Source organism: Aphelocoma coerulescens, chromosome 3 (assembly GCF_041296385.1).
Source record: "Aphelocoma coerulescens isolate FSJ_1873_10779 chromosome 3, UR_Acoe_1.0, whole genome shotgun sequence".
Taxonomy (NCBI): Eukaryota; Metazoa; Chordata; class Aves; order Passeriformes; family Corvidae; genus Aphelocoma; species Aphelocoma coerulescens.
Genome location: NC_091016.1, coordinates 107,336,211 through 107,350,813, shown reverse-complemented (window position 1 = coordinate 107,350,813; position 14,603 = coordinate 107,336,211). Strand labels below are relative to the sequence as shown.

General features: G+C 38.3%; 1 protein-coding gene across 3 annotated transcripts in view; it reads left to right on the top strand.

Annotated features, from left to right (window-relative positions):
* EIPR1 (EARP complex and GARP complex interacting protein 1) overlaps positions 1–14,173 on the top strand; it is a 77,482-nt gene extending 63,309 nt beyond the window's left edge. For 2 of the 3 annotated variants that reach the window (XM_069011523.1, XM_069011526.1), the window contains one exon: positions 10,498–14,173. In XM_069011523.1, the coding sequence (XP_068867624.1) occupies positions 10,498–10,672 (175 nt within the window). In that variant the 3' untranslated portion in view covers positions 10,673–14,173. The remainder of the gene's footprint in view (positions 1–10,497) is intronic. The other variant, XM_069011525.1, reaches the window with a different exon arrangement.
* Positions 14,174–14,603: the final 430 nt, after the last annotated feature.

Below are 14,603 nucleotides of genomic sequence, written 5' to 3'. Positions count from 1 at the left end.
TCACACTCTTGGTAGAGAATAGTGCATGCTCTTGGCAAACATTTGTAAACCCATCCATTTGGTTTGTGTGGAATCACCTATTTTCCTTGTGAATTTTGAAGGGATGGGGTTTTAGTGAGGAATTAACTGAAATGCTAAAATAATAATTTTTATACTCAATTTTTATGTGCTTTCATCTTTTTTATTGTTCAGTATGTTATGCTTGTTTCCCTTTTTACATGTCTTTACAAGTGTATATATGTGTATATAGGGAGTTCTGTAGATTGAGGTTGGGCTGAGGCTTTCTAATTTTGTGACTAGCTTTCATGGTGATCTTCAGCAAACTCTTCCTTTACAAAATGAACCACAGAATTACAGAATGAATTAGGTTGGAAAAGACCTCTGAGATCAGAGTCCAACCTATGACTGAACATTACCATGTCAACTAGACCATGGTGATGACTGCCACATCCAGTCTTTCCTTGAGCACCCCCAGGGATGGTGATTCCATCACTTTTCTGGGCAGCCCATTCCAATTTCTAATCACCCTTTCTGTGAAGAGATCTGTCCAACCTAAACCTGCCCTGGCATAGCTTGAGGCTGTGTCATCTCCTGTCACTTGTTGCATGGGAGAAGAGACCGACCCCCAGCTGGCTACAATATCCTGCTAGGCAGTTATAGAGAGCAGTAGGGTCACCCATGAGCCGCCTCTTCTCCAGACTAAACAATCCCAGCTCCCTCAACCACTCCTTATGTGACTTACTCACTAGACCTTTCACCAGCTCCACTGCCCTTCTCTGGACAGCTCTGGAAAGCTGTCTGCAATGACATAGGCAGATTAACTCCTGAATGAGCTTTTAAAATGAAGAATAGTCGGATGTGATAAGGAACAAGGAAATTACAAAAAACATCCCCTAGTTGCTCAGCTGTGCTGGCTAGATGTTTCAGCTAAAATTTTAAATACAGTTTAGGTTACTTCTCTAGTTGCATTTTTAAGGTTGCTCTTGAACCTTATTTTATTATTAAAGATGTAGTTTTGCTCCATATAGTTTTGGTGTTTTGGCTTCATTTAAAGGACCTGGGAACTATTCTTTTTTTAATATTAAATAAGAAAGTTATTCCATATATAGAAATGGCTAATTTTAAATGTACAGGATTTCTTGAAAAGATTTTCTCTACATGTTTTAAGTGCCTGAAAAATCAAGGAGTATCAAATTAAGTACCTAAAAATTTGGTCACATCAACAGTATGTACTTACTTTCTAGAATGTAACTGAGTTACAGTGTTTTAAATATAGAATGAGAAAATGGTTTGTGTTGGAAGGGGTCTTCAAGATCACCTAGTTTCAACCCCCCTGCCACAGTCAGGGACATCTTTTGCTTCCTTATCTTTGGCTAGAGATTGCAATTTATTCTGTTCAGGATGGAAGATAAATAGCATTAGTGGAAATGAGAAAGAAACCACTTTTTTTTTTTTAATATGGTGGGAATGCATTAAAAATAACACAAGTAAATAACATTCTGACAGACATTGTGTAGTAGGTTATCTGGAATTTTGAATTTCTGTGGATTGTAGACTGTGTAGGTTGCCTCACTGAAACACAAGTCATTATAGAATGGGAATTTTTTAATCCAAGGCCATCCAATGCAATACAACAAATATAATGTATCTTTTCCTATGGCTATGGGTTGGATGTAAACCCCATCATGAATGACTTGTATAGTAACGATGTAGAGCCCTTGCCTGTTCCCAGAGGCTACAAGAGTATCAATTCTGCATTTGCATTTTAAATATGTGCTTTTCAGCTGTTCATCTGTTTTCTATAAAACCTGGGAAAGCACATCAGCTTTTGTAACCTCTGCTTGGTACTGTGAAAGTCTTGTTTTAGGCTCCCCCTTCTGCCCTCTTGTTACGAGTTGAGTCCAAAGGATGTTTGCAAGCTGCTCACCAGCCTTGAACTGTTGCCAAATCAATGTCTCTTTAGTTCTGAGTGCACAAATGAAGAGGGCATAACAGCTGTTGGGAATACTTCTTTTTAGTCAACCACTAGTACCAAATATTTTGACTACGATGCCCTCCTGGAGACCTCTATGAAGAGTCTGTTGCACCATTCCATGGGTACTGTCTATTTTATAAAATACAGGTTTTCACTGTATGGTTTGGTGCAGGAGGGGTGTGGGGTGTTTTTGTATTTTTTTTTTTTGCTTGGATATGTTCTAGACTTTCAAGAAAGTGTTATATTCTCACAAGGTTCAATTTTATCCTGTTTTGGAGGACATCTGATTTGTTATTAAACAGCACACAAATATCAATAAAGAGAATGTCTGTTTCAGGTGTATCTTGAAATACACCAGGAAGAGCATGTATTTGGACAACTAGAGTATCTGGCCAGTCACCTTCAGACTGAGTGCCATACCTCTCTCAGAAAGTTGAAATATCAATTGTAAAGAAAGGAAAAGACACTTTCTGCATTTTATTTGTTCTGAATACAATAACTTGTAAAAATACTCCTTTGATTAAATATAAAAATGATGGGTATGTGCCAGTTATATCTTTAAAGGTTTGTTGTTTGTTCTACTTAGTTAAGTCCCCATATTTTGAAAACATTGACTTCTAAAACTGTTCTACACAGTTAAGACTCCTTCCTGAGATCTTTAAGTCTTGTTAATTTTTAGTATCTTTCAGAGTAAATTTCCTAATTTTTACTGTATTTCTTTGTTGGAGGCAAACCAAAAATAGTATGTCAGTTTAACCCTTCCTTGTTCAACCATGTAGAACTATGCATGAGTCTACCCACTCAGTTATTCTTGCCAGATTTGCTGCAGTAGTGGTCTAGTTTATAAGGTTCCCAACTGAAAATAAGTATTTGGAAATAATTTTTTTCAAAAGAAAATAATTCAACTTCATTGCATAATGAATAGACAAACTAAAAACTGCTGTATTCCGTTCTTACTAAGAATTTCTTCGTAGTGGTTCCTTCCTTTAGTGTTTGTCTATAAATGTGTTGACGTCTTGGGCCTATGCTCCCATCTTAGAGACCAGAACATGCTTGCAATATAACTAGGACTGTTGCATGAGGATCTGTCTCTTGTTGAAATCAAGTGACTGCCAGTTCCTCTTAATTGCTGGTTTAGATCAGAGCAACTAGTTTGCTGACTTTTTAACTGCTGCTGTTGTTTCTCCCATCCATTGTAAAAATGGAAGAGCAGGCAGCTTCCCTGTATCATGTTAGAGGTCTCCCTAGCCTGTATCATATATCTCATAGTAGCCAGGAGGAAAAAGTATAGAAATAGAAAAGGAGATGTACTTCCCCTGGATAAAAGCTCCTATCCCCTGACTATTCACAGTTAGGGACATTTACTGCCTTCTGAATAATCTTTGGAGACTTCTGATTCTTCCATGTAGGATTTTCCTTTGTTATCAGCCATATTCTTGAGTTTATCTGTTCTCACTGTGTTTTTGTTTGTTCCAAAACATGCCAGATGTGCATGCACAGCTTTTGTGAAACGTGTCTAGGAGAAACATGCCAACTGTGTTTGCTTTCTTGCACTGAATTAAGAAAGGCTTCAGTGCTTTCTGCATGGGAAGCTGTTACGATCCAGTTCAAACCCAGAAAAGCAAAGAAAGCTAAGTCTCTGTGCGTAAACTGGAAAGAACTTAGAAGGTTCAAAATATTCCCAGAAACGAGATTAAAACCAAACGAGGTTAGATGTTGATGCCAAAAAATGGATGTATTTTATTTAATAGTAAAAGAGTCAAAGAGAAGGAAAGAGAAAAGTAGAGGAAAGTTAGGAAAAGCCAAGGTTACTTAAAAAGAAAAGCATAGGATAGGTCACCACCACACTGTGCTACCTTTAGTGCCGCCGAGATGGGGTGGGGGGAGCGAAGCAGTTTGAAGGGTCTTATCTGCCTTCTCTGATCTCTGGAGCAGTTTGGCTGCAATGCGGCCGCCCGGCCTCCGAGTTGCAGGCGCGGTGCCCGGTCGCTGCAGCCGAGCCTTGGCCCACTCACGGTGCTCTCAGCACGGGACGCAGGAGCAGGGCAGGGGTTCCAGAACTCACTCGTGGTTCCGGTCCAGGGGTGCAGGTTCGGGGGGTTCTCCTCAGGCGGGCGGCGTCGGCTCCAGGAGGCTCAGAGTGTCCCACAGCAGGGGATGGTGGTGGGGGTGAAAGGCAAAGGTCAGGGACTCTGCCCCTCACTTTTCCATTTGACTTGCACCAGTTCCACCTTCCTTTTTATGGGCCTCAAGGCGGGCTACCCACGGTCCATACTGCCTGTATAATGAGAAGCAGACAGAATGACAAGGCATTTTTGGAGTTTTTCAGGTTTAGAGCAGTCATAATGAAAAAGCACTTTTGAAGCCTTTCAGGTGTTGATCAGTCATAATGATGAAGCACTTTTTGGAGTCTTTCTCTTATTATTAGGCTCTTACAGAAGCCCAAAACCACTATTGAAAATAGGTAGTCTAAGAAGAGGATGGAGCTGTCCACAGAGAAGAGGTGTAGGCATGTGGCCATATAGCTATGCTGTATTCTGGTCAAGTTCTCAATCTGGGTTATTTAATTCACAGTTCAAATGTGGAAAAAAACCATCTGAGAAATGGTGAATGAAATGCTGTGCTAGTTCAGTTTCAAGCACCTTGATCCAGAGGTAGAAAAAAGTGTACAAAATAAAGGAAAATAGAACAGATGAGGGTGAGTACTTGGGGTTCATTTAGGTTTCATCCCCAGAACAAAGCTAATGTGCATGGATAAGAACATGAGAAGTGCTTTTCAATGCCTAAGTTTGAACAAACTTGTAAAACATGGGATCATTCCACATCTGTGGATGCAATCACTTGTCAGGCTTCTTGACCTCTTTCTTTAGTGGCTTTGCACCCTGTTGTTGCAAGAACATTCTCCCTGCAACACTGAACTTGCCTGAATACTAAATCTCCTGAAGGTGACTGTCAGCTCCTTGTAAGGTATTAGGAGAGCAATGGGAACTGTCTTCCTCCTAAGGGAGGTGGTGACTGTCTTATATCCTTTCTTTAGTCTTTGGTTATCCAAAATCCTGATGTTAGTGAGTGACTCTAGATGTTACTGTATTAAATTATTCTGGTAGTAATTTTAATTCTACATTTCTCTTTCTAACAATAAAAGAAAGCTACTAGATTCTTACAGTTTAGTGTGGCCATCTTTACTTGCCAATCAGGATTCCTTTTCTTCTGTCATTCCAATACATATTGTTCGCCTTATAGGTTTAAATTTTGAACTGTGTAGGTCTCTGTTTGGTATGCTGGTGATACACAGCATGAGAAGACTATTTGCTATCATAGGAGTACCAGCAGCAAGGTACATGCTGCATCTACAGCAGTGTTTTCATTCTTCATGACTTCTGTGGCCAGAACTTTGTGACAAGGCTCAACTGATAATGAAGGACTTGTTCTTTAAGAGAAGAGCCTATTCTGTATCCATAACAATTGAATGATTTATATAGTCAATAACATTTTGAGCTTATACATCAGTCCTGGAAAGGAAGCCATCCTTGAACTTTAATTTTGCAGTATAAGCTCCCAGCTCCCTTAGCTTTCTTTGCGGTTTATGGGCTTAAGATGTTTGCTGTTTTCACTCACTGGTAGAACTTGTTCCTAAGGTAAGTATGCTGCCTTCTCCCTTATGCTACATTTCTTGGCGATATCTTCAAAGATTATCATTATCTTTGTTTTCCTTTGAAGATTGTACCAGAAATTCCTATTCTAAAATACAGTTTTAATGTTTTTCCTGAATGCTTAGTTTCCATCTTTTTTGTCATAGATGTTAGCCATAATGTCCTTTGATACAAACAGAAGATGATCTAACACAAGCACTTCTCAACATTTTATATTTAAAGCTGAGAGATGTAAGTGATGAGTCCTTCCAGTAGAGAGAATCTCACTTGAGATCGTGAAGTTTTTAATGAGATGTTACATGTAGAAACATTTTCAGCCATCAGAATGGACCAGAGAGAAAATGGTGGCTGCCCTCTCTGTAGAAACACACTTTCTTCAAAATTCTGTCTAAAGAAGTTGGTGGTTTCTACTTTTTGTAGTAGAAATGTGGTTTAGAGTGTTTTGAATAATAAATCATGTGTTTCACAATATTACATATGAACTGTACAATCTAACATAACACCTTTGTATATGCCTCTGTGACTTCAGAGGAGAGATTTGTCAGTGCTGATATTTTGAAAAGTATTTGCCAAACATGCTGAGGCAGGCTTTCAGGATATTTTCACATAGCTGTCACTAGTGTTAATTTTGATGCTATTTTGCTTTTGGTATTAATGTGTTGGAGAAACCTAGGAGTCATAGAATTATGGTATGGAATCAACCAAGAGACCTAATCAATTAAAACAAGTTAAATAGCTTCTGGTTTGTGCAATGCCAGGATTCTGGACTCACTTTGTTGGATGTGTAAGAAGCTGGGCAAAATGTAGTGCAGCAGCACTTTTCAGTTCCAAGACTATTTTCTTTAAAAGCTTCTGGTTTTCTTGTACTATTTCTTTCTTTAACCTTCATCAACAAGTATACCTTCCTTAATTTATTTTTCATATTATGACATCTATGAAACCTGTTATGTAAAGTATGCCTTTCCTGGTTTCCTGTAGAAGCAGTTCAGAAAGCTCTTTTTTGAATTAAAAAAAAAATACTATGTTGGGAATAGTATGAATGGCCAATTATTATGTATAAAAATTGTGTTCAAGAATAAACATACTTGAATTCAGGCTTTTTTAAGAGAGTGAAAAAGCAAATAGTATGTTGTCTCATATTACCGGAAACAATTTTCTCTTGAAGTCAAAAGGAAAGTGCATCCATGGGCTATTCCAGAATCTAGTGCTATGGATTTCAGAATTCATTTTTGGACGCTGCAGTACATGTTTGCTGCTTTATTGATTCACTTCTATTTCATAGTGATTTTTAGATTAAAGAGGGTTTAATTTTGACTGTGATAAGGAATTAATGATTTTTGCTGACTGAAAACCATATTTTATTGAACACTGTGGTGACAAAACAGAATTGCAAGCACTGCAAACTTAAGTGGTTGTTAGCATGAGAAGTAATTGGAAATAACAGCTTTCTACATGAAAACAATTATCCAAGGCTGAACAGGCTTCTTTCTCAAATCTGTAACACAATTAACCTCAGTTATCTAGTAAAATAAAAGGTTCTCTCCTTTCTTAGAAGCTGTTTGGGGTCGTGTTATTTGATTAAGACTACAGAGAAAACACAGTCCATTTTCAGCTCAGTGTGGCACAGGTCTGACATTTATGCATGATGTTGGTAGAAATGTCACATTTCATACTGTGAATTCTTGGTGGCAAAGGAATGCGATGCATTGTCAGTTGATGCAGTGCAAGAACATGTATAAGAAAAGGTATTTTAGTCTGGTCAGAATAAAATCTTCAAAATAGGAAAGCAAGAAACTAAAGAAGCAAGGGTCAAGAAGATCTGAGGTGAGGAAGAAAAGAGCTTACTAAGCTTGCTAGGCATAACAAGTGATTATCAAGTATGCTATCAAATACAGTCACAGAGTCACAGAATAAGCTGAGTTGGAAGGGCCCCACAAGGATCATGGAGTCCAACTGCTGGCCTTGCACAGCACCATCTCTCTATTATGGGATCAATAAGCCAAGGCATCTGTGGTACACTGAACTAGCTAGATAGCATAGCTATTCATGCTATACATAGCTGTTTTGTACACATATGTGCATGCTATATATATAGCTATACATGGCTATTTTTATATACATAACCTGCAGCTTTTATATAAAAACAGGTATCTCTGTGTTCTGGCAACAACATGAATTATACATACTAACATACTGTAGAAGAAAGTTTACTTCATATCCAGCTCTGTACAGCTACTCTTCTTGTTAATCTGAGATGGTTCTTTAATAAATAAATATGTGTAAAAGATGTATAAAATTTCATTGGGACTACATAACTTGTGTGACTCAGGAACAGAACAATCCTAAGTACCCTAGATTGATACAGATTCAAAAACAGTGTCCTCAGCCTATTCTTGGATTACCAAAAAAGCAAACATGTAGCCAAAACACAGAGAAATCTGAGGTGTTTTCTTGGAAATCTCTTAGCATTGGGTAAGGTAGTCTGCCTCTAAGAGATTACTGTTGTGAGGAAAAAAAACTCATCACAAACACCTCTGCTCCTTATGTTGAATTTTTTTTTAATGTTTTAGAACAGTCTTTCACATATATGAAATGAATTCTGCTTTTTATTCCACTAGCAGAATCCTTCTGGGCCCATTACCCATTGCATAATTTAAAGGCTAATCTGTTTTCATTCATCATGTTTGTAAAGGGTGCTCATGGACAGTTTCTTTTGGGTCTTCTGTATTGTTCCTGAGACACATGTCATTTTGAGATGATTTTTTTCCATCCTGATTGTTTTGTATAGTATCTAGCTCTTTTATACCAAGTGATCACCTCCATAAGGATTTTCTCTGATTCTCAATAACTGTTTCAAGGCTGTGTCATTGGCATGAAGAACCAAGTGGAATAGCATGCTTTCTTTTTCTAGGAAGGCACAAAATTTACTTTCATACCTAAGAGGAAATTCAGTGTATAGATAATAATAAAACACAGCTAAAAACTGTAGTAATAAATGGGAATGCCAAACAGAAATTCATCTACAGGCTTGTTTCCTGAACACTCATTCCCCTGACTCCTGTAAATTAAATTAGATGAGCTGTGTTATTTAAATGAAACACTGAAACAACTCTGAGTGTACAGAAAATAGTGTCATCTAGAAGCTTATTTGTCCCTGTTTATCCAACCTTCGGTTAACTGAGACTCGTGGTTAACTGGAAGTCGGTCGTGTCCCCTGACAGCCGTGTGCACTGTGCATTACTCCCCTGCCTATCCGGAGAGACATCTCAAACCTTCAGAATAATGGAGTTGTGGGTAAGTGGGTGAGCACTGCATGAAGCACATTGCTGTCTGGGGACATGACCAACTTTCACTTAACCAGGCATGTCATTTAGCAGGAAGTTAGACAAACATGTTACAGGAGATGAAGCACCTGTATGTGTTTGTTAGCTCTCTGCTGTTAGATGGTTTGTATCAAAGTTCATATTCAGGAGAACTGAAAAACAAGCTTGTTCTTTGCAATTCACCAGCGGCTGGGTGTTGGTTGTGCTGTGCCCTTTTTTGGTTAGTTAACCTGTAATGTAGCACAAATAAATGGTAAAAATCCTTGAAAATACGTATCTAAAGCTATTCTGCAGTATGAGTCTGCTTTTGGTTTCTTCATTAAACTCAATTTAATTTTAATTGCAGTGTTAGATTCACAGCTGGCTCAGCTGGCTAGGTGGGGCAGAAGTACCCTGCAAGATACCCTACTGTGCTTCCATCCAGGCTTTGTGATTGCAGAGCGGCATGCTTTCAGAGAGCAGCAGGAAAGGGCAAAGACAGCCAATAACAACACTTCATTTCTGTAGTAGCAGCATCTGTTTAAATGATTGAGTGGCATTCACAAGGCTCTTTGGCTTTGCTTTCTGTGAGGAGGGTTGCAGCTGTAGTACAAGGCTGTTTCTAGGAGGCAGACGGAAGCCTCTGAAGGGCTGACTGATTCTTGTCAGACAGAGATGATTCTCTGTGGCTGAAGGAGCTCTAAGGTCATCCTCTGAAAACTCCCCTACCCTGTAGCTACAAAATAATGTGCTGTACTGGCGTTCTGAGAGGAGAGACTAACTTTGGGAATGCAGGGAAGAAGGGCTGTGCTCAGTTAGCAGAGTATAACCAATGACTCTTGAGTGGTTTGGACTTCAGAGAATTGCCTGCATCTCTTGAATATTTGCAATGCAGAAGGGAATCTGTGTCTCTCCTATGATGTAGGTGACCAGGAGCTCGGGTGTTGCAGTGAGAGGTGGGGTATGCAATAGATGAGAATCGGGTACTGATACAACTCTAGCAATGGGAGATAAAAATCCGTGTTCAGAGTGGCGCCATCCCCCTTCCATAACTCTAGAGAGAATGAGTCCAGAATGGCAGCACAGGAGAGACTGATGTTAGGGACTGCAACTTCTTACCCATCTACGTATCTCTAACACTGTATATTATTTTAAGAATTCATTTAACAGTGAAGGGGGAGAGGAAGGGATGTTGCATGATGAGAGAAAAGATGTTGGTAAAAAGTTGTACATTTAGATTATGCCACGTAGTTTACCTAGCTTTAGAGAGTGAGAGAGAGATGCTTAGTGTAGGTTCCGAGAGACAGAAAATGCACTGAAGTGTAGAGTAAGAGTTACTTTGTCCCTGTAAGTGGGGTCTTTTGCACTGACTTGACTCTGCTGTCATCTAAAACATAAGTACATGCAAACATAAGATATCAAATATTTCCTTAGAAACTACTACTGCATTCTTATACTTCAAATGGGATTTTATGTATCTAGATGTTAGTGAATTTAATACTGTCTTTAAAATTGAGTGTGTTCACAAATCCTTACCTTTTTTTTTGGTGTTTTTTTTCAATTTTAGGATTAAAGAGCCCCTTCAGGACAGTGTAATAGCTACCTATGAAGAACATGAAGATAGCGTATATGCAGTTGAATGGTCCTCAGCAGACCCGTGGCTATTTGCCTCTTTAAGTTATGATGGGAGACTGGTTATTAACAGGGTTCCCAGAGCCCTTAAATATCATATACTGTTATAATTTGTTTATATACTGTTATTATTTGTTTATTGGATTATGTTAGAGTTGTTATCTTGATGTACACAACTGGTAGGTATTGTTACAGGGTTTTTTTCAGGATCTCTTTTTTTTAAGTATAAATGTTAAAATTTTGTTAAGAATATCTGTAGTGATGTAGACTTGTATTTTGTCTTTAGTATTTGAGAAACTATGATGCATTTTCTGAAGGCTGTGCTACCTAGATGATTTGGGGTTTTTTTAGAGGCTAATCACTTTGTGAGCTATAAAGTTTTTGGAGATAGTGGGCACTTTCCATACTATTGCTTTATTACATTAGCTTTATGCAAATATAATGAATTACAGAAATGTTATACTGATACAAAACGGGAACAATATAGGGTGCATGTAGCAGAAGTGATCTACTTGTTTTCAAGAATAACATTTTATATTTCTTGCATAAACAGCCTTCTGCTCTTAGCTAGGACCACATTCTGCTAACTGTTCTGGCCACAAATATAGTTGGGAGTGATCTTAAAAGGCTTTCTTAATACTGTCTAACATTTTAAACACTTTTTCTCACGTTTTTGCATGTCTTCAGAAGAAATGATTTTTGGGAAAGTGAAAACTTGAAAACATGTTTTTCATTTGAGCCTTATGGTAGAATCAACAAAGTAACATCCTGCAATTTGTGAACTAAATGCAGTTCTCAGCTATGTATTGTTACTGGAAAAAATATTACTCTTTACCAAAATCTCTGATATACTCACGTAATGTGTTATCCCATATTTATAGGTTAAGTTCTGCTGTGAGGGACTCTGGAGCTATACCACTGTTAACCTGAAAAATCTCTTAAATATTTGTCTACTTAGACTTTCTTATCCTTCTGGCTCTGTGCCAATCTGCAGTATGCTGGCAAATGTAGAAGGCTTGCAACTAAGCACAAAATAGCCTTTGCTATATCCTACTTTTTGCAATAGGTGACCTAGACATTGGTTACTGTGTTGTTACAAATGCTGAGAACAGGCAGATGCTGTGCTGTAGGAGAATGCACAGGAAATTTCAAACGTAGGTGGAAGGCATGGTGAAACTCTCCTGTACATACTGACATCCTATCTTCCCCTGGCGTAGCTTGCACTAAGATGAAGATTCGCTGCTTGCTCTTTGTATACCCAGGCTCACTACAGAATTAATTATTCCCTGCTGCCTTTTCAACACTATTATTTCCCTTTTACTTCAGAACTTGGGTACATGTGATGGTGTTGGTTGTGGTAGCATTGTGTAGACCACTCTGAAGAAATGGCAATGAAGATGGGATGGAAAGATCAATACCAACCTCTTCCAGTGATGCCTTGTGTTGCTATGGCAACTGTTCATGTTAGTGTTGAGGGACAGCCTGCTGCTCACCTCTGTTTGTCCTTACCCGCTCTTGGATCGAAACATGTCCAAATGTGATTTGTTGTGTACACACAGCTGCTTCAGTGAGATCACATTTGGAGAGCATGACTGACTGCTATAGGCCAAAATATCCAGAAAAGATGACAGCTGAATTCCATCTATGGCTTTCTTAAAGAGCTTATTTGGAAAAATTCATAGGAGTGAAGTAATCCAATTAAATCATCCCTACTATTGTTTGTATTTGTGTTAATGATGTTGCCTGTCTGCTCCAGAATGAATGCTTCGTTGGAAATTCTAATTACCTGATTTTCTGTTTATATTTTAAATTTGTGCTATTTCAAATTGTTTCAATCTGTAATTAGGCATGAGCTATTCACCTGTATATTGTAAGAAAAACTACATTTTCAGTAGTGCTTCAGTTGTCTGAACGTCAAAATCCTTGGCTGGGCTGCTGCTTTATATGTGGAGCTTTTCATCTTCAGACACAAAATCTTGTTGGGTATCATGTCTGTCCCGCCTGTGCGCCACAATCCCCCCTCACCCCTCTGGAAAAAAAATGAAAAAACCTCTGCAGTATATCTTTGGTATACTCCTTAAAACTTACCTCACATTAGCAAGAAATGTCTAATGAAACTTTGTCTGGCAGTGTATATGGCTGGCAATGTGAAAGTGATGGGGAAATTGCGTAACTGTGTGTGGGACTTGACTTGATTTTTAACATGTAATAAATGCAGGATAGATTTCAGACTAATTTTTATGTGGCTGTATTTCCTTTAATATTGTAAGCTTATATGAGCTGGAAAGCTCTGTAAACAAGTAGTATCAAGAAATGTTTTCTTTTGTTTTAGTCTTGTTAAATGCATGTATCACTCAATAGGAAAGAAGAGAGTGGATTGGTACTGGAAAGGAAGGGACTTGCAGGTCAAATTTGAATGAAAATGCATTGCAATAGAATCAGGAGGGCACAAAGGGTCAAATTTTAATCATTTTTGGCTGGCTGTAAAGTGGGATCTGAGCTACATGTACAGCACTGGCAGCAATGTGGAAATGGCCTTCTGAAAGGGAAGGCATTTGAAGAAGTTTCCTCCCAGGCTGTTGGAGCAAGCAAACTGCTGTAGGATGAAAGGAAGGGTTCTAAGATGGTTAAATAACTGATTAAAAGGAAATAGGAAGCAAGAATAAATTGTCACATTTAGTGGCAAAAAAAATAAATTACCAGTGAAGTCCACAAGGATCTGTGCTTTGGCATGTGCTTCACAGTATACTCATGACCTTTTGGAAAAAGGGCTGCAGAAAAATATGGCAAAGTTTGCAGAGAGTGTTCAGAGTAGTAAAGATGACTGAAGAATTATGAAAGGGCCTTATCTCATGCATGATAAAATGGCAGATGAAATTCAGTGCAGGAAATGTTAAGTAACTAATATGGGAGAAAGCAGTTATTTTACATACGGTGGACCACTAATATGGCTATTACTTGGAAGTAAGATCTTGGGGGTTTTAAAGATCTTTAAAGACATCATCTTAATAGAGATTAAAATTTTAATTAAAACACTGGCAATTACTAGAAAGCAAGTGAAGAAAATAAAGTATTTTTAACCCCCCCAGATAATATATATTTATAAATCACTGGTGTATGTGTATCCTTAGTACTGTGTGTAGCTGTGATTTCTTCCATCTCCAGCCCAATGTAGTAAAGCAGAAAGATTTTAGAGGAGAATGACAGGAACGACGAATGGAATTGAGGCGGAATGATAAAAGTCCATAAAATCACAAGTGGCAGAGGGAGGGGATGAATATGGAGTGATTGTTCACTGTCTCTCCTGATACCAGAACTAGAGGTTATTGAATGTGATCTGCATATGGTGGCTCAAAGCATACGAAATAAAGTGGTCTTCACAGGCATGAAGGTGAGCTATGGCACTCCCCTTTAACAATCCCTTCGCTCAGAAAAAAAAATCAAAACTGCACTAAGAAAAAAAGTCTCATTAATGTTAAAGTTTACATGACTTGAAAGTAACTGAAACAGTACTTGAACAATGAATCCATTAAAGGTTGCTAAATATAAAGTCAGCATCTCTGGCTTAGAAAAATCCTTTTCAACCATCAATTGGTGGACACTACAAAGAGTACTGGCAGAGAATCCCCATGTGATTGTCCAGTCTCTTTAATTACCTCCCTGGACATGTGCTATTTACCAGAAAAGGTAGGAAATGGAAATTTAAAACAATAACTTAGTCTATAAAGTTTTGTTTCTAGAGCTAAGATAGCACATTGCTCCTGCATTTTTCTTTGCATGTTTCTCTCTGCATGTTTACTTTTGTTGTGAGCTGTGTTTTAGGGGATTTCAAAAAACTCACATTTCTCAGGTAAATTTCTAACAGAATCCTAGTATTGTGTTTGGAAACAATATTGTTGCAAAATACTCCTTTGCAATAAGACTGCAAAGGCAGTCATTATTGTTAATTAGATTTCTGTACAGCAAGGAGTCCATCACTGCTTTGGAACTTCAGATCATGGTCTGACCTCACAGCTCTGGGTGGTTTTCAGTGTCAGAGAA